The 18,564-nt window shown below is 44.7% G+C and overlaps 2 protein-coding genes across 4 annotated transcripts in view; one reads left to right on the top strand and one right to left on the bottom strand.

Moving 5' to 3' along the window:
* Positions 1-1,800, top strand: part of LOC111834035 (cyclic nucleotide-gated channel beta-3-like) — a 12,356-nt gene extending 10,556 nt beyond the window's left edge. The window contains exon 17 of the mRNA XM_023792904.2: positions 16-1,800. Within this exon, the coding sequence (XP_023648672.2) occupies positions 16-42 (27 nt within the window). The 3' untranslated portion in view covers positions 43-1,800. The remainder of the gene's footprint in view (positions 1-15) is intronic.
* cpne3 (copine III) lies at positions 853-18,564 on the bottom strand. 3 transcript variants are annotated; one of them, XM_072711492.1, is made up of 17 exons: positions 18,012-18,560; positions 16,356-16,504; positions 16,009-16,188; positions 11,065-11,139; positions 8,281-8,352; positions 7,988-8,068; positions 7,409-7,498; positions 6,626-6,724; positions 6,447-6,533; positions 6,295-6,354; positions 5,774-5,907; positions 4,441-4,495; positions 4,300-4,351; positions 3,898-4,031; positions 3,569-3,805; positions 2,524-2,638; positions 1,939-2,079 (listed from the first exon to the last, which is right to left on the bottom strand). In XM_072711492.1, exons 2-16 carry the CDS (start codon positions 16,485-16,487, stop codon positions 2,528-2,530), a joined length of 1,599 nt encoding a protein of 532 aa, XP_072567593.1. In that variant the 5' UTR covers positions 16,488-16,504; positions 18,012-18,560; the 3' UTR covers positions 1,939-2,079; positions 2,524-2,527. The 3 variants fall into 3 exon arrangements, with proteins under 3 accessions (XP_072567591.1, XP_072567590.1, XP_072567593.1); XM_072711490.1 differs by lacking the exon at positions 2,524-2,638 and having other exon boundaries at positions 853-2,079; positions 16,356-16,497; positions 18,012-18,564; XM_072711489.1 differs by lacking the exon at positions 2,524-2,638 and having other exon boundaries at positions 853-2,079.

Here is an 18,564-nt window from a genome sequence, read left to right as displayed (position 1 = left end):
GACTCTTCTACACAGGCTACAATGGGAGATGCACACAAGTAGCAGACAAGGGGGCTCTACACTTCAACGCAGGAGCGAGTTTTGGAAACTGCATCTGTCGGAATGAATTTGCAATTCTTTACAAATCCATCAGTGGTTGGACTTAACCCACATTAGATGTGTTATTCAGCAACGTGACATAACACACAGTGCTCTGTGAGACCTCAAGTACTGTGCTTCTTCAGCCTAGCTGAACTGTTGGCCTGAGATTGACCAACTTCTGGGACAAACGGATAGTCAGGTGACCCATACATGTGAACATTTTAACAAGCACTCTCCAGTTCTCAGATACAAATAACCATTTTGGCATATTTCATAATTATATTAGGAAGAGAATGGTAACATGACCTAAATGCCTGTACACTATGGTAGTTTGTTACTGTATAGATTCAGGTTTAAATGGTGATGTGAATGAAAGTTAATAGACCAGCTAAAGACAACCAGCTTAGGTTCAGACGCCCATAAAATCAGGCACATCAAAGACAGACAGCCGCCCACATCTGCAGAATTACTGACATTAACATATGGAAAGTTAACCACAGAACAGGTTTGATTGGAATGCATTCATTTCCTTTAAACTGTTGGGTCATTTCAGCTTGATGGACAGATTACTTGTACCAGTCATATTTTAAAAAAAAATGTAAATTTAATCAGAAGATAAAATTCGACTTTCGAAAGACATTTCTAATTTTATTACTACCCAATCATTTGTGGATAGGTACTTTAACTCGGTCAAACCAGTTCTCACTAAATTCCAGTTAAATCGTTTTCCAGAGTCTTTGTTATGCATAAACAAAAGGGAATACAGAAAGGTTATGACAAATGATATTTCATTTTTATTATTCAAAAATTATCTAAATATTATTAATGTCAGTGGCGTTTAGCTACCCATCGCAGAATAATGATGGCGATTTGCGGTATTGAGTTGAAGTTTAATTATCTTTAGCTTTTACATCTCTATATAGGGGCTTAAATAATGTGTATAGACTAAATAGCACTGAAATGTAGCATGAGACACTAACTCCTCAAAACTAAAGCTACACTGAATGATCATCCATAAGAAAAATAACCTACATATATTGGAGTAACAAAGGCATATTTATTTTACAGCACAATATAATGTGGTGTATAAAAACAATAGTTTATAAAGATAGTATAGCATTAAAAATGGGTATAGGCATGTGTGCATAGGTGAGCAGGTAATGCTAGCTTGGAGCAGCATTGGGGTATAGGCGGGCGGGTAGTGTTGGCTTGTAGGAGCTTTGGGGTATAGGCGAGCGGGTAGTGCTGGCTTGGAGCAGCATTGGCGTATAGGCGGGCGGGTAGTGCTGGCTTGTAGGAGCTTTGGGGTATAGGCGAGCGGGTAGTGCTGGCTTGTAGGAGCTTTGGGGTATAGGCGAGCGGGTAGTGCTGGCTTGGAGGAGCTTTGGGGTATAGGCGAGCGGGTAGTGCTGGCTTGTAGGAGCTTTGGGGTATAGGCGAGCGGGTAGTACTGGCTTGGAGGAGCTTTTGGGTTGGGGCCGTTGCGCCTGGCACTTGGGTCGTGGCTGATTCATGCAAAAGGGACACCTGTCTGAACTCTGGTGGGGCCCTGAAGGACGGTCCACAAGCATTTTACATTCGAGTCTCCCATAATACACCTGGCTTTCTGAACGCATTTGGTTATTTGAAGCATTATTGTGCTATATTATGCCTGGTGACTGGCACTGTTTGGCATTTGGCTTAATAAAAATAAGGCTGTAGATATTAGGCCAAAAAGAGGATGTGATGGGATGCTTTTTTTTTTTTAGACAAGAGTGTGAGTTAAGAGCAAGTGAGATAATTACACACAGAGCAGGCGTGGGGCATGCTTATCCCGGACCGCGGGTGGGGACTTCAGACCAGCAGCCGGTGGGGGCAGGGTTAACGCTGAAGAGTCGGGTCTTCGGTCATCGGCGGAGTGATGCTGTTTGGTGGGCTCAGGTTGACCATGTTGAAATAGGCCATTACCTGGCCTGGGACCTCAGCCAGCACGCTCTGGGCCAAAGCCTCCTTGGGGCACTATGGGGAGAAGGGGGGGAAGGACTGGGGTCAGACCTTTGGCAGTGGGGGGGGGGGGGGTAAAGGCTGGCAGAGGAGCGAGCCAAGCAGCTGTGGGTTTTGGGAAGGGGGAGCATGATAAGATAATGGCAGATCAGTTCTGCTCATTGTCACTTAAGGATACAACAATCAGGCGTGATGCAAGAAGCTAGCCAGGCAGAAGAAGCACAGCCATCAGGAAGAGGGTAATACAGAGAAAAGAATACACCTGTAGGTGCATTCACATGTGCTGGAATGGCACCTCCTAGGTGTCTGGAGGTTTTATAAATGTAAATGAATAGTGAAGCAACACCTCACTATTCACATCAGGAAATATCCTGGAAGAGGGCAAGCGTGAATGCACTCTGCAGCCATGCATTCCCAGCATGGCCTGAAGAAGCAAATGAAAATAGGGGGTTGGCCTACATGTCTATGTGGGACTGGGGTCGTGGGGGGGCTGAAGCTTCAGCATTGTGAAGTAGGACACCACCTGCTGGGGCAGCTCTGCCAGTACAGACTGGGCCAGAGCCTCCCGGGGCGCCTGCAATGAGACACACACACACGGGGGCCCGTTAAAGTCTCTGCGGGGGATGCGGGGGCAGGGGCAGAGACTCAAAAATATACTAAAAATATACACTATACCAGAATGCATTTTATTTTAATTCAAATTATAATGGGGTGAATGTCTGTTATCACTGTAATAGAAGGGGCTCAAAAATATAATAGAAATATATTCTATACCAGAGTGCATTGTTTAGTAATTCAAACTATAATGGTGGTAAATGACCACAACCACACCACATTAACCACACCAAACAGCAGGCATACAATAGCGGGGTCCTGTTAGGTTATTGCCAGAGAAGGCTACTCAGATAATGTGAGAAGTCTGTAAAGATCTCTGTCATCCATCAGAAGTGATGTCAGTTGCCTGGCTGCTATCCCCACTCCCCTGAAGCCCCTCATCACCACAGCCAAGAAGATGATCCATTCCCTAAGAATGGATTCAAGCCCAGTTTGAAAGCAAAGCATTAGAGCAGTGGTTTTCAACCTGTGGGCCGCGGCCCCCTAGTGGGCCGCGACGGTATTGCAGGGGGGCCGCCAATTATTATTAATAGAAATTGTAATATTGTTAATATAATAAAAAATTTCTAGTCAAAATCAAATAAATCATAATTTGATATATAATTAAATAAATTACCAGTTTATTCAATAAAGACAATTAACAGCCTTGCTTCCGAGTACTTAGTTAACCCGACACAAAAAGCGGGATCGTTTAAATTCTTTTGCAGTGGGCCGCGGAAACATATGTGTTTGGCTGTGTGGGCCGTGAGTTAAAAAAGGTTGGGAACCACTGCATTAGAGCATTGCCAGTGACCTCACCACACAGAACGACACCAACAGTGCAGAGACAGGCTGCGGCAGAAGGGCTCGCAACTCGCACCCCAACCGCTCACACCCCTGTGCGACTCACGTTCTGAAACTTCCTGAAGGGCACGAATTGCACAATGTCCCGCATGGCGGGCTCGCCCGTGGGGGCCCGCAGTGTCCCGTCATCACCATCCAGGAATTCCATGGTGCTGAAGTCGGCGCTGCCAACCCCTATGATGATGATGGACATGGGCAGCCTAGAGGCATAGACGATGGCCGTACGTGTCTGGTCCAGGTCCGTGATCACACCATCGGTGATAATGAGGAGGACGAAGTATTGCTGTGTGGTTGACGGAAGCAAGAGAATCCATGAAAATAAGAGGTAATTTTCAACTTCACCGACAGGTGGCAGTGTTGTTCACACACACTCACCGAGGCAGTTTTCTGCTGGCTGGCCTGAGCGGCAAATTGGGCTACAGAGTTGATGATGGGTGAGAAGTTTGTGGGCCCGTACAGCCTGACCTGAGGCAGGCACTTCCTGTAGGCCTCCACTATCCCTTCGATGCCTGGGAAACAGCACACGGCACAAGTCACTGTCTGGCCTCCTCTGGGACCAAGGGGACATCCTGACTTAGGAAAGCAGTCAGGTTTCTCTAAGATGCTGAAGCATTCAAGCGGGTCGGCCATTGGACCTTTGGGAAGTACTTCACTTGAATAGCAAGGTTTAAGAAATGAGCTAAAGAGTGATAGAGAGGGTCTACAAAAGAATGAAGGTTTCTGCTTATGGGTTTAGACCTTAATTCTCTGCAGATTTTAGCGACAGCGGCAGAGTACCTGCACAGAACGGGTTGGAGGGGTTGAAGTTGAGGGGGAACTCGTGGGAGACCTGCGGGGCGTGGAGCAGAGCGTGAGCGCCACCAGGGGATGGGACACAGGGCTGGCGAGTTTAGTAACAGAGTGAGCGTATGATCTTACCTGCCAGGTGGGAGGGATCTGAGCTCCGAACCCAAACGCCGGAAACATCTTGTCACTGAGGGAAGAAGGAAGAAAATCCCGCTGACCAGAGGAACTGAGCTACAGATGGTCACTACACGAAACATTAAATAAACATTGCATCCCTTATTTAGTATATGCTGAAGCAGCATGTTCTGCTAACCAGCTACACACTCACTAGCTATTTATTTAGTGCTTGAAACATGTGAAGGCAGGGGGGGGAGGCAAGTCACTTTTTGAGGTTGGGCCACAAAAACAACAAACCCACCTCTGCCCATCCAGGAAGCACCCTGTGCTCCCGGAGAGAATGGTCTATGGAAAATGGAAAACTGTCATCCTGTTATTGACAGGAATGCCAAAACCTCTTTAACTCTCTAGGGTCGAGTATGTAGTTGGCGACATTGCGTACTTTTCGCGTCTATTTCAGTTTATATCTCGCTGAAATCTTAATGTAGAATCATGAAAAAAACGCTGGCTAAATCCGTAATCTGTCTTCTTTTCAAAACGTCCATTGTCGGAAGTATTAAAGTTTTTTTAATTAGGTTAAATCGGCAAAAAAGTAAACCATGTCATCTTACTTTGATTTACCTGCATCGGGGGCATGTAGTACCGCTCTCACCCGAAGATCGCTATTCACATTCTAAATAGCCGCATTAGCGCGTATTGAAATCGCATTCGCATGGTAATTTGATTAACAGCGCAACGGTGAAACGCGATCCAAATACATCCCCTACAGCGCCATAAAAGGGGGTTGGGGACGTGGCCAGGTGACAATGGCTCATACACATGAAAGTTGCTACATATTCAATGAAAGGAGCCAGAAATAGTGACATGAGTTAGGTTTTTCTTATTTATTTATCCAAATGAATGTTGCATCTACACCATTTAGTCATCTTCATGTAGCCAAGACTTTGGTGATCAGATATCTGGGATCAAAACAAACTGCCAGCATTGCTTACTATGTACTTTTATAATGTTTCTGCAAGTGTTCCAAACTGCATTTTGCAATGTCTATACTTTGATGTCAAATTTCAAACTTAACAAAAATCTGACATATTTACAATATATATTAAAATAAAGATGAGTATAATGGCAAAACAAATATATAAGAAATAATTTATTTGCCATGAATTAAGTTTATGATATTTGAAGAAATGTGTGATCATGCCCCAGTCAGTGAAAGTGTGTTTCCTACTCCTAGGCTCCAGAGGGTTCATCACTGATGCCTCCCCCCCTCCCCCCGCAAAAAAACAACCTTTATTAATACACCACAAGTTTCCATAAGTATCCCCTCCAAAAAAGGATTAGGATTAACCTGTCATAGTCCTGGATGACCAGGCCAACATTCCAGATGGCTGCCAGGTACTCATTGTGCCCCTGCGGGTTGATGTAGTGCAGAGAGTCTGGAGACCGGGGGTCGCCATTGGAGCCTGTGAAGTCCACCCCCACCTGGGCAAGGAGGGGGAGAGGATGGAGAACAACATCAACCCATCTGATTATACAGATCGGGCGGGAGGAACGATTAATCCCTAACAGTGTAACCCAGAGCAGAATGGGGCATAATGTCAGCATTTCCATTCTATTCAAGAAAAATAATTTCTCCCAAGTGCTACTTCACTATTCCCTCCAGTTACTTCCTGTTTTTCTTACCCCTGTTGCTTCAGTGTAATGCTCAAAAAAATAAACGAAGGGAGTGAGATAGTGAATGAGAGCAAAAAGGAATGACAAAGAGAGAGAGACAGGGAGAGAGAGGGAGAGACTATAAGCAGGAGTGTCCCTGGCAGTAATCCATCCCACTGGGGCAATTTCCCCATCCCATCAGCACCCATAACGCACTGTGAAGTTGATCTGGCATCCACCCATGATGTAGTCCAGGAATGTGTACCTCTTCACCACCTGTGTGAAGGAGGCAGGAAGGGGTGAGAGAACATTCCACAGCCCATGTGATGCCCATGTGACCGGAAGTGGGCGGGGCGACAGGGGCCTACCTGGCAGAGCTTCACGCTCACCACGCCTGAGTTCTTGTAGTTCTTCTTCTTCTGCTTCTTCTTGCTGTTCACGCAATCAAACTCCGCCTAAGAGGCAGCCGGAGAGTCACAGGTGGTGAGAGGTGGGGACATGGCAACCCAGAGATGGGCCTGGTACCAGTACTGATGGCATGACTCACCGGCGCGACGCGTGAAGCCTGCAGCAGCCGCGTCATGTTGGTCTCGAAGATGCCAATGAGGTCATGTGACCCGTCATTGTCATAGTCATAACACTCCACCTGCCAAAGAATGTGGTCGGTGAAGAATTGGCGCCTCCTTCTGGCAGGGGAAAAAAAGCTTTCATCTACACTAAAGTAATGGGGTTGTCTGGACACACCGCATGCTGTAACTATCCATGGAGACAACACACACAGCAAAGCAGAACAGACAGAACAGCAGCTCCACCATCTGGGACCAAATGGATGACACTGAGCTGTAACATGACGAAATCACAGCTTTCAGGAGTCTGCAGCAGGCAGGCGTCCAACCAACAGCACCTGAGTCCTGCTGCTCAAAGCCCAACAGCAGAGAAAGAACAATGAATGGCACACAGAGCAGAGCAACTTACTTGATGTCCTCTGGGGGGCGGGCTATACCTCCTTAAGGCTGCTTTAGCCAATAAATAAAGTCCATTAGTACTCGGCCGGCAATACCAGGCAAATAACAGTACGAGCTCAAGGTAAACCGACAAGCTACAGACAGCCAGACCTCCAACCAGAAAAGCCACCCGAAAGCTTCTGCAAAGCCACCTTAGATACGATCCAGAATAGAACATGTCAAACAAGCCTTCATCGCACATTCAGCCCCACAGGAAGGAATGCGATTATGAAATGCAATCAGTGTTACAGTGTTTAGTAAATAGTGTGAGTACAGGACCATCGTCACAGTGGCCAGGTGGAGGTGACGCTGGTGACGAGACTCACCTTGATGCTCTTCTCCATGTCGCCCCCACACAGAGCCTGCAGCGGGATCTGGAAAGGCTTCCAGGTGGGGTTCAGGTTGTTCTTGATCACCTGACGCGAGAGTGAGAACATCTCGCCTTAACGTACCCAGTCAGGGTGGAGCCTGCCTAGCCTCCCATCATCACCCTTCAAAGCGCCCTTTCGTTTTAACCTTTAAAACTATTAGAATTATCAGAAGGGTTTCAATCAAAGGCAACTGGACTTCTTTAGTGCACTTTTTTGTAGTGCACTCGACTATAAATACCTGGAACTCCCCGTCAGACTTTTAGAACTGAAGAAGCCTTTCGGATGAGGGGTGAAACGTCTTTGAGAAATTGCAAACCGAAGTCCAATTACCTTCAACTAGAACCCTTAAGATTATCATGTCCTGGATGACAGAACCACAGACATATTATAATCATAAAGATTTATTTGTTGCAGGTACTAATTAGCATAACAGAATAATACTGACTTTTCAAATCCACAATGGAAATAATTAGAAAATGAGAGTGACACATATGTGACACGTAGGTGTCAACTGTCAGGTGTACGGGACATTACCTCGGTCCTGTGGGCCAGCTGCCAACCCGTCTCTGTCTGCCTGTAGAACTCCAAGTAAGGGTCCGACTTCCCGAAAAAATCCTGAGACATCAAAAAGGGAGGATGGTTATAACCTCAGTGAATCCAGTGTATTTCAATGCTTTTCTGTCATATTCCATCAATATCTGTCTGACGTTTCCCTGAAAGGTTGTCTGTTTTCGCTTTCGTTCCTGTCTGCCGCTGCCTCCACCTGCGCCCCCAAAAATGGCAGCGTTGAAGCAGCCAGCGGAATCGGGTTTCCATAGGTTTATTACCTTGTTGTCCAGTTTCCTGGCTTCCACTTCGAAATTCACCACCCTGTTGTCCTTTATTTCTTCTGCAAAAATCTACAAAAACCAACAAATTCAAAGCTAAATCAGCATTTTCACTGAAGCTCACCACCCAGAGCAGCAGTTCTTAATATTATACTGTAAGAGGCCTTTGAAATGTATTTTAAATCTGTTCAGTCTAATTACAGTCTAACCTGTGACCATTAAATATTTTATTTTATTATTAACTGTTAAATAGGATTTTTGGTTATGGAATATAATGTAGATGCTAATTTCATCCTGACATTATGTAAATTCTGCATTTAGGACCGTATCAACCTTCAGCAAGGAAAACTAATATGGCTTTATGTATATTTAAGTTTTAATTTATATATGAAATCCCCACATCCATCAGCTCTGTCCCCCTAAGTAGGGTTACCATATTTGGTGAAAAGAATCAGAATATTAATGAGTTTTCACGTTCACTGACCTACCAGGTAGCGATACTCACATGGATATTAATGAGGTCACAGATTCACAGACCAATCAGGTAGCACTTCTCTTATGAATATTAATGAGCTTTCCCTAACCAGTCTTCAGGGTTGCCAAATTTGGTGAGCTGGCTGGCATGAAATTTTCAATTTAAGACAAGCCTGCAAACATTTACATGTATGTAAGAGTTTATTACCTTGTAAATAGTCTGTAGGGTTTACAAACTACCCCAGTGCTTTTGATCTAGCCAATTTCAGGTTTATAATGGAATAATATGAATTTGCTGTAAGATTTCTTGCGTGAGCATCTGAAAGTGTGACTGTCACGCCAGACGCACAGAGTTGGCATCCCTATGTTTGAAAGAAGATGGGGTCACATTACACTCAAAAGGTCTAGTTCTATTTGCAAGAAACACATTTTTATTGATGTTGAATATCTGGAAAACACAAATTCTGATGTAAACTAGGCTTCTTTGTAAGAAAGGTATGCAATGCACTTTGTTTTCACTTTGATATGTCAGCCATGCTCTGTGCAGCTTGTTTTCTGGGGGAGAGGCAGTGTTAAATTATCAATGAAGGTTGCAGCTATTATATGAATGTGCCTTGCTGAATGATTATGGTTCACGTCATAAAAAAAACATTACAGAGCAGTAAAATATTATGGGTATAAAGCATGTAATTTAAGGTTATTTGATATATAAAGATAAAAATAAAAGAAATGCTTGATATTAACACACCATTACAAGCCAACATCAAATACACTTGCGTTGATATCCAAATTTGGCTTTGAAATGTTTCTCAGGACACTATTACTGATACTGTCCCCTTCATAAGCTGTTTATTATTATAATTTTTTTATTAATGACATCATGTGAAACGTTACTTAGCCTAATGTAGCCCATTAGGCGTAATATGAAAGAAACCCAACCTTTAACATGGTCAGAGCATCCTGGCCTATGCTTATATTTTACATCCATCTACCCATCCATCACTGTAACCGCTTAATCCCAACTGGGGTCACGGGGGGGTGCAGGAACAATGGGTGCAGGTGGGAACCAACCCTGGGCAGACGCCAACACACCGCGGGGCACACACGCTCAGACAACTACAGGGCCAATTTAGACATACCAATCAGCCTACCCTGCACGCTTTTGGACCGTGGGAGGAAACCGGAGCCCCCAGCAAACTCCACACAGTAAGGATCCGAGAACAAACCCAGGACCTTCTTGCTGTGAGGCAGCAGTACTAACCACTGCCCTTATATTTTACATGTTTCATACAATTATCTTTACTGCAGACGCCATAGCAGGCTGCTGTTTTGGAACGTTTTTCCACAAATAGTGATCATCTTACTGAATGATATGCTACCTGCACACCCACCCTCACAGTGCTGCAGGGTCATACACATCCTCTAGTTCTCTCTCTCTCTGACACACACACACACAATAGTAGACACTATTAATAAACATATTTGAATTAAGAAAGCACCTCACCCAGAGACATTTTCAACTGCTGATTTTTTTATTCAGGTGAATATTTAGCTCTTAAAAAAATTACCAAGGTCCAGACCTTGGTGACCTCATAGCTGGCTACAGCCCTGCAAACGAAGCGATTTGCTGCTCACACAATAAAAAAATTAAGTGCCAAAGTGCCAATGGTTTCTGGAAATTGATGTCACTCGTGAGCAGCGTGACACATAGGGATGTGTATATAATTTAATTTTTGAAGTACACATGTACAGGAGCCTTGCAAATGCTGTGTGATGTTACTGAGTGGCTGTTGTATATTGAAAATTGGTCCCTTTTATTCCACTTTGTACTGCACCGTAACTTGCCACACTGGGTCATATGGGCTGCAGTGCTAAACCCAGACAAACCTTTGATTTCTGAAAAATCACCCGGAGAGGCCCGGATATATGGTACCCTACCCGTTTTGTCACGTATTAGTTCACAGTTATACTGCTCTGAAATGTGCTGCTGTTACTGGTGTGTGTTTATGATGGTTCTCTTAGAGCACAGGTGTCAGACTCCAGTCCTGGAGGGCCGGAGCCCTGCACATTTTTGTGTTTCCCCTCGTTTAACACACCTGATTCAACTTCTTGTGCTAATTACCATATAGCTGTTGAGCTGAATCATTTGTAGTGGAACAGGGAAAGAACTAAGCTACACAGGCTCCGGCCCCCCAGGACTGCAGTTTGACACCCCTGTCTTAGAGTGAACTTGCCCAGCCATGTGGGTGGTGCCATTCTGTGACATCATCTCCTCAGCTCCTCCCCATCCAGTCACAGGTCCTCACCCACCGTGATGGTTCCTTTGCCTGCGGGTCGCTTGTTCTTCAGTACCAGTGGTCGGGTCAGCTTCCTGCTGGACACGACCTGCAAGGTGGATGGAGAGGTCCAGTTACGGCCACAACCCACATGCTACTGCTCTTGTAGAAGTAAGATTATATGGATTCTGTTCTGGCAGAGCTGGGTTTGCAGGAGAAACCGTTACTGCAAAAAGCATCGACCAGACTGTGCTTAAAGCAACCGTGATAATAGGTCTGCTATTAACATGATTAGATGAAACAGGCTTTTCATTTCTCGATTTTGCCAAAAGAATGGAAAACGGATTGCTGATTTCCGCAATGGCACAGAAAACGTCTCCAAAATGGGCTGGAAAAGTTCCAGAGAAAAATCTGCATGGCGGGTCACTGCCATAAAAGGCCGGCTGCCTCCTCCCTGGCTAATTGCAGCTGACGCGCGGAGAATAAGGGGGTGAATCAGCTGACAGGAGCATCAGGGTGGCGTGTAAAACAGTGTTTATCATGTGACTTGTGCCCAAAGTGGGAGATGATGCTTTTTTGCAGTTGCCTTTACAAGCATTTGGTGGGTTGTGGGACCATTAGCAATGTGCCATGGAGTGTGTGATTAAAAATATTATTTGGAAACTTTTTCTAATGTTGAACTTTTAAAAAAAATTATGAACAGTGCACAAGGCCTGTTAGGGCAGCTTGTGGCTCAGTGGGCTAAGCCATGTGCCTATAATCACAAGGTCGCCGGTTCAAGCCCAGCCTCAGCACATCTGCGGGTCCTTGAGCAAGACCCTCAACCCCCCAGCTCCCTGGGCACCGCTACAGGTGGCTGCCCTTCGCGGACAGCTTGCTCTACAAAGAGCAAGTTGAGGGAGGGGTAAAAAAAGAATTTCCCCACGGGGATTAATAAAAGTGTCAATTATTATTATTAAGCCATATTCTGCTCACTATTACTGGAAAATGCGGGTCCTGCCATAATGACCATGGAATAACATGGGGCCTAAAGCCAAACCAGTTGAGAATCACTGATTCTGCAGATGATTTTATCCAAAGTGATGTACATTATTGAGAAGGCAGGATCAGCCAGTCCCTGGAGCAGCTGGGGGTTAAGGGCCCAATGGTGACATCACTGTGCTGACCTCTCTCTCTCTCTCTCTCTCTCTCTATTTTCTGCAGGTACTAATGAGTGCGCTGTCGGCTGGCCTATAAATACGGGCCACGAGTTCCAGCATCCCTGATGATCTCAGTCATACAGGTCTGACTAACAAGGTATGTGTATCTCAGCCATCTTTTATCACGGGCATCTCAACCACAAATCTGCACCACCGGTTAAACTTCTGGCTCAAAAAGACATGAAGGACTGGAGCGGGCAGGCACACACACACACACACGCACACACACGCACAGCTTTGACACAGATATAGACAGGGCGTGCCCTATAGATACACACTCCGTGGTCATTTTCAATGTGCAGATGGATGTGTAACATCTCACTTTGCATCCACCACCCAATCTGGGTAGGTATTCCCAGAAAAAAAACTGTTTATTTCTTGTTTTCTTTTGTACCAGTGCTCTGGGTTGCGGTTCTCCTTTTTAAAGCCACATGTCAGAACCGTGAACCCCAACTTCACACTTAAGTGCAGTTCTTGAGCCTTCAATAGTACTTCTATATATTAATATTTATAGAACAGTATAGAATATCTTTATTGTCACTGCACAAGTACACCTGTCACTGCAGAGATACAGCAAGATTTAGCTTGCAGTTTCCGTACTCAGTACAATTTACTGACAATAAATTAACTCAGTGTTTCCCAAACCAGTCCACATGGCACACTGGACCACGTCGGGGCACACTGGACAGATACACATTTTTGTTTTATTCCAGTTCCCAGAACACCTGACCCAAGCAATCAGGAGCTCTAAATACCTTACAGGTGTGCTGGGAACTGGGATAAAATAAAAATGTGGATCTGTCCAGTGTGCCCCGACGACTGGTTGGGAAACACTGAATTAACTAGAAGTAGAGCACAAAGATAGAAAAGGCAGTAAGTAGTAAATAAATAATGAAAGCAGCATTAAAACCAGTACAGTACAAAAAGCAATTCATTGAATAGCATTAGCAGACGGTTTGGGCAAGATAAAAGGAGTAAACAGTACTGAGAGAATGAAGAGTGTAAATAGCAGTATGTGTGCAGCGGCATTATGCAGCAGTACGAGTGCAAGTATCACAGTATTAATTTGCGCGAACCGGATATAAAAACCAAATGCAGGGATTAAAGTGAAAAAAAATCTTCTGACTGAACTTTTTTCAGGCCAAGCCATATTCCTTTAACAAACACTTTATTTAAATAGTCGAGACCAATAGCGTTTTAAGGGGAGATTAAACCGCTTTAATATTGCCAGTTTGCATATTTTAAAAGCTATTTGTAATCTTTGAAAAAAAATATACCTTGACAAATAATCAACCATCTACCACACATCTTTTCAGTGCATGTTTTTATTTATCTTATAACACCAAACAATGTTTTGTGAAACTCTTAATAATGAACAGGAAAAAAATGTTTTTGTGATTGTTAAGGCATCTGCAATATTCAGTTTCCTCGAGGCTAGATGCTGGGTTGCCACTTTTCCCACATCTTCATCATAGTACCGAACAAGAACATTCAGAATCCTGTCCATGTTTCCATCTGTTGCCTCATCTACATTTAAAGAAAACATCTTCGTTTTCAGCTTAGATGACAATTCGGATTTCCAATAAGCAGCAATGCCATGTGTGCACAAGTAGGAGGCGTGTGCATTAGACATAGACAATCTTGAAAGTGCACTCTTGTCTTTGACAACTGATTGCATTAAATTAACTAGCGGTTGTGAGACTGTGAACGACAGGTCATGCTCCGCTATGAAAGAACATATGCGCACTTTTACATCGCACACACGGTCGGCCATAGATGCATGAATCTCCGTTGTGGTACTTCTCGCACCAGGCAGGGAGCATGTGTACTGTAGAGCACGAACGGCAGCATTGTGACTAGCTTCTGATTAATGGCGAGTTAGCACTTTTTTTCCATTATTGCCATATTGAAGTTTCCTGTGGCATACTATGCAAAGACACGTACCTGGTTGTTTGATTTTTTTAGCCCACGAACTAAAAGGCTTGCCATTCTCCCCAATTTCGCTAAGCCAAGCCCATCTCCATTTATTTTTTACACTTTTATCAATCTCCGAAACATCGGAGCCTTCCTGCATTATAAGTGTGTCCATGCTATCTTAAATATAGTTATACCTCAGCCGTAGCCTGACATGTACTTCTTCAAAACTAAACCAAAACCAGGAGTGGATCCATACCGGAGTGATAACAAAATGCTTAGAGTGGAGAGAGGAACGTGCATTCGCTCCACTCCAGGCTTTGATCACATCCTCCTCAGCAGGCTGAATACACTTTGTCTTTCCTTAATTTAAGACCTATTTAAACTAAAATTAAGACATTTATTACACTATTTGAGAAATGTAAGCCTATATATACAGCATTAAAATTATGAAAAGTGAATTTAAAACATTAAGGACAGGCGGAACAGTGTAATTGACGGAAATCCGTCGATGACTCGCTACAATTAACGGAAATCCGTCGTAACGACGGAGAACTTTAATCCCTGTATAAAAACCAAATGTGGGTGAATTGGCATATTAGTGCTGGTGCACTGGGGTAGCTGGTAGCGCAGGTTATGGGGGGGCTGGTCAGGTGATTCAGGGCAGTTACAGCCCTGGGGGGGGGGGGGGGGCTGCTCCTCAGTCTAGAGGTGCGGGCCTCATGATTAGGCCCAATCCCAATTCTACCCCTTACCCCTACACTTACCCCTACCCCTCCGTTTGGCGCGTTCACGTGTAGGGGTAGGGGTGTCTCAATTCTCTTTTGATTGGAGGGGTAGGGGTAAGGGGAAGGGCTAGATAGCCCTCGAAACGAAGATTTTTCGGGACCTCACTTCAAACGAAGGGCTAAGAGAAATTTACAACATGGCTGCCCACTCGAGCAAGCAGACCCATAAATGTTAAGTAATTTTTGCCATTAATAAGGATTTTTATGACATTTTTTCATTACATGTATATTACCATCAATCTTGTGTTTGTGTTTACGGTGATGTTCTGTAAAGAAAAGTTTGAAAAAAAATCGCTAAAGTTTGCTTGCGGATAGCACTGATTGCACAATATTAGGAAATATATTTTTATGTCATATAACGTTACCCGGTAACTGACTGCATGTTGTAACGCGTTGTTTTGTTTTGCTTACGGCCATATGTGTACATGTAAATGAACGGTGCTTACACTATTCGTACTTATTGCAACATGACAACATTTTTGTAAATTATATTCTGTATAGGGACAGCTGAGGAAACCCGAAGGCTCATACGTTTTCGAGGTGAAAACGAACATCTGTTTTTAAAGTCCAAATACGGCGCAAAAAAACTTTGGGAGTGAGTAATCTTTACATGCTACGATGCTGACGGCGACATCTTGGAATTTGTGATAAACATCGGCGCATGTCCTCTGACGTAACGGTAGGAGGTAGTGACAATGGATGATGACGTATAACAGTGTAGTAGTGGTGTCCCATTTCTTAGGGGAAATTTTTTAACCCTACCCCTTTCCACTTCATTTCAAGGGGCAAGGGGAAGGGGTGAGGGGTAGGCAAAGGGGTAGAAAATAGAATTGGGATTGGGCCTTAGGGTGGTGTTTTTAAAGTGATAGAGAAAGTGATAGGTGCCATATTACTGCTTGTATTTATGGCTTCTATATGTTCATTTTACCCAAAGCTAACATTTAGCACCATGTCAGCCTTTGACAATAAAAAACAAACGTGACTTTATCTCTATTTCTGCCTCACACACGTTGAGCTCAAAAAATCTCCACTCTCCGGGCGCAAACTACTGCCGACTGAAGTGGAATCAGCACGCACCTGCCCCAATGTGCATTCTAGTTCGCCCAGGAAGTCGTCATCGCCGAGGTCAACCGTCTTGTTGTCGATGTCATAGACCGCAAACTTCAGCTGCTGCACCAGCTCGAAGTAGTAATCCACCATGAACTTCTTGGCAAACTTGGGGTTCAGGCAGTTCTTGACCCTCTCGGTACGACCCACCTGCCGAAGCAATGCAATAATTTTTAATTAACTTCGTTAAACTGAAGTGACAAGTACGACATGGCCTTGCTGAGATCAGCTTGGGTTCTAAGCCTCGTTATAACCTAAATATAGCACTGTTTCATCTTTGAAGCTCTACTCAATGGGAGGGCAAGAACAGCCAAGACCTCAAACCACTGTGTCCCGGACGTGTTCATCAGCAGGATGCACAACGGATCCGACTTGGAGCCCACATCCATGTCCAGCAGGTTCTCACAGGATACAGTCAGCTCCACCTTGGTGACGCACTGTGCCGCCATCCTGGTCCTCCTGGAGACTGACGCGCAATGATGTCAGTACACACGGTGCACACATACACATTATGTTTCATCATCTCTCAGTGTTACCTCCAGGGTCACCGGTTCGAATCCCCACCATGGCTCTGAGCATGTGTGGTTTGCACGTCCTCCTTATTGGCACAAGTTTTCCCGAGATATCCAAATATATGCAGTTTGGTGAATTGGCTTTTCTAAATTCCTGCTATTCTGTGAATGTGTCTCAAAGCCCAGCCTGGGTGGTCCTGCCTTGTGCTGCATGGGATGGCGACCAAGCTCAGTGTAATACTGCACTGGATGACACTAAATAAATTTCAGGTTTATTAAATTAGGAGTAGCGCTTTGGGACAGTCATGGTGTAAAGGTTGCTAAATTAGATTTACTTGCACTGTACACACACACTCGGAGGCCGTAATGCACATAGACAAAATCATCCTGCAGAAAGCAGACAGGAAAAGGGGGCATTTTAAGTCCCAGACCGTATGCCCCTGCAAGCTGGCTTGACGCCTTGTTTGCTCTCACTAAGGCTGTCGTCATAGCAACACATGTGCATACAAAAGGCACAAACGCTTTGAAGGGTGGAAAACTGTCATCGGTCACAGAGCCGTTTCACTGGACTGGTTTATTTACGCAATCACGGCACAGGAAACACTGAGTGAGTTTTTTATAAGGAGGTTTTCTTGTTTCCTTACGTGTGTCATACCTGTAATGCGAGTCACTACTGTGCCACAAAAACAGAAATGATCATAAATACCTTAACATAGGCTGGGAGCTCAAACCACCTAACCTTCCTACACCCCAGGGGGAATCACACCCTGGAGCTACTCCCAGATCGTTACTCAACATAATCTACATCCCCGGCGCCTCCCCATCTGCGTTTTAATGTGAACTATCCCGATAACGCGCGGACTATCAACCCCAGTAAATGAACTAGGGGCTACAGCTTGCGATTAAAGTAACGAAGGACCGCATATTTCCAAACCACTGTGTTACACAAAATTCCTTTTCCTGCTGCGTAAACGCCCATCGTCTGGTAAACATTAAACGCCACGTACTAGCAAGAAGGAAACAAAATAAAACACTAAACATAACCAGTGGCCTGTACTACGAAGCGGGGTTACTGGCTTATCGGGGTAACTTGTCGGATTTAAGGTAGTCTGGGCAAAATGTAAGTGAACGAATATGAAGTCCATTTAAACGTGGTACCTTAAATCCGACAAGTTACCCCGATAAGCCAGTAACCCCACTTCGTAGTACAGGCCACTGAGCGCACTGCTGAAGCACTATGGGTTACAACGCATCGGACCAGGGGTCAAAGTTTTTAAAAGAGTAACAGGGAGAGACTTTAGGGCTGCAGATTCCGCTGGCGTGTGATGGACCCGCACGGCGCAGCTGCGGGCTGCTCCTTCCCGCATACTACAGTCCTCAGTCACCCTGTCGGGTAACACATCTGCCTGAAGCCCGTGGCATGATCGGTATCAAACGCAACCATCGCAAGCATAAACTCACCTATTCAACTAGCAATCGGTCCACTCCGGAGAAACCCTTCAGGGAAAGCCAGCGACGTGAGTCGGAACTGGCGATCTGTGCACTTCCCCCGCCGCCCTGCCCAACGTAACAGCGCCCGCCTACATCCACGGCGCCTTCCTCCGGCTTGCGGTTTACAGCAGCTCCGTTTAATAAATGTCGCCTGTCATAAGAACAAAAGCTCTACTCAATGTAGATAAATTAGTCGGTTTTAAAAGAAATCTAGAAATATGAGAACCGACGGCAATACAATTTGAGAAGCGAACGACACTCTGCATGAAAAAACAGCGGGTTTATGTTTGTGATTCATCTGTTGGCCTCTCTGTACTCCCTCCCAGTCACGTTTTCTCAGTTATCCTAGTGTTTTTGAAGCACTCATATCCTGAGCTCTTATTCGGCACGCCGTTATGAAGATTGACGGATGAATAAATATGACGCTATATCATGTAATGTGAACTAAAAGAGAAGCCCAAAAGATTCTGAAAATACGAATCAGGGGGTTTCGTCTTAGATATAATATTGCACAGTAGGGTAA

Source organism: Paramormyrops kingsleyae, chromosome 4 (assembly GCF_048594095.1).
Source record: "Paramormyrops kingsleyae isolate MSU_618 chromosome 4, PKINGS_0.4, whole genome shotgun sequence".
Classification (NCBI taxonomy): domain Eukaryota; kingdom Metazoa; phylum Chordata; class Actinopteri; order Osteoglossiformes; family Mormyridae; genus Paramormyrops; species Paramormyrops kingsleyae.
This window is presented reverse-complemented; position numbering and strand designations above follow the sequence as displayed.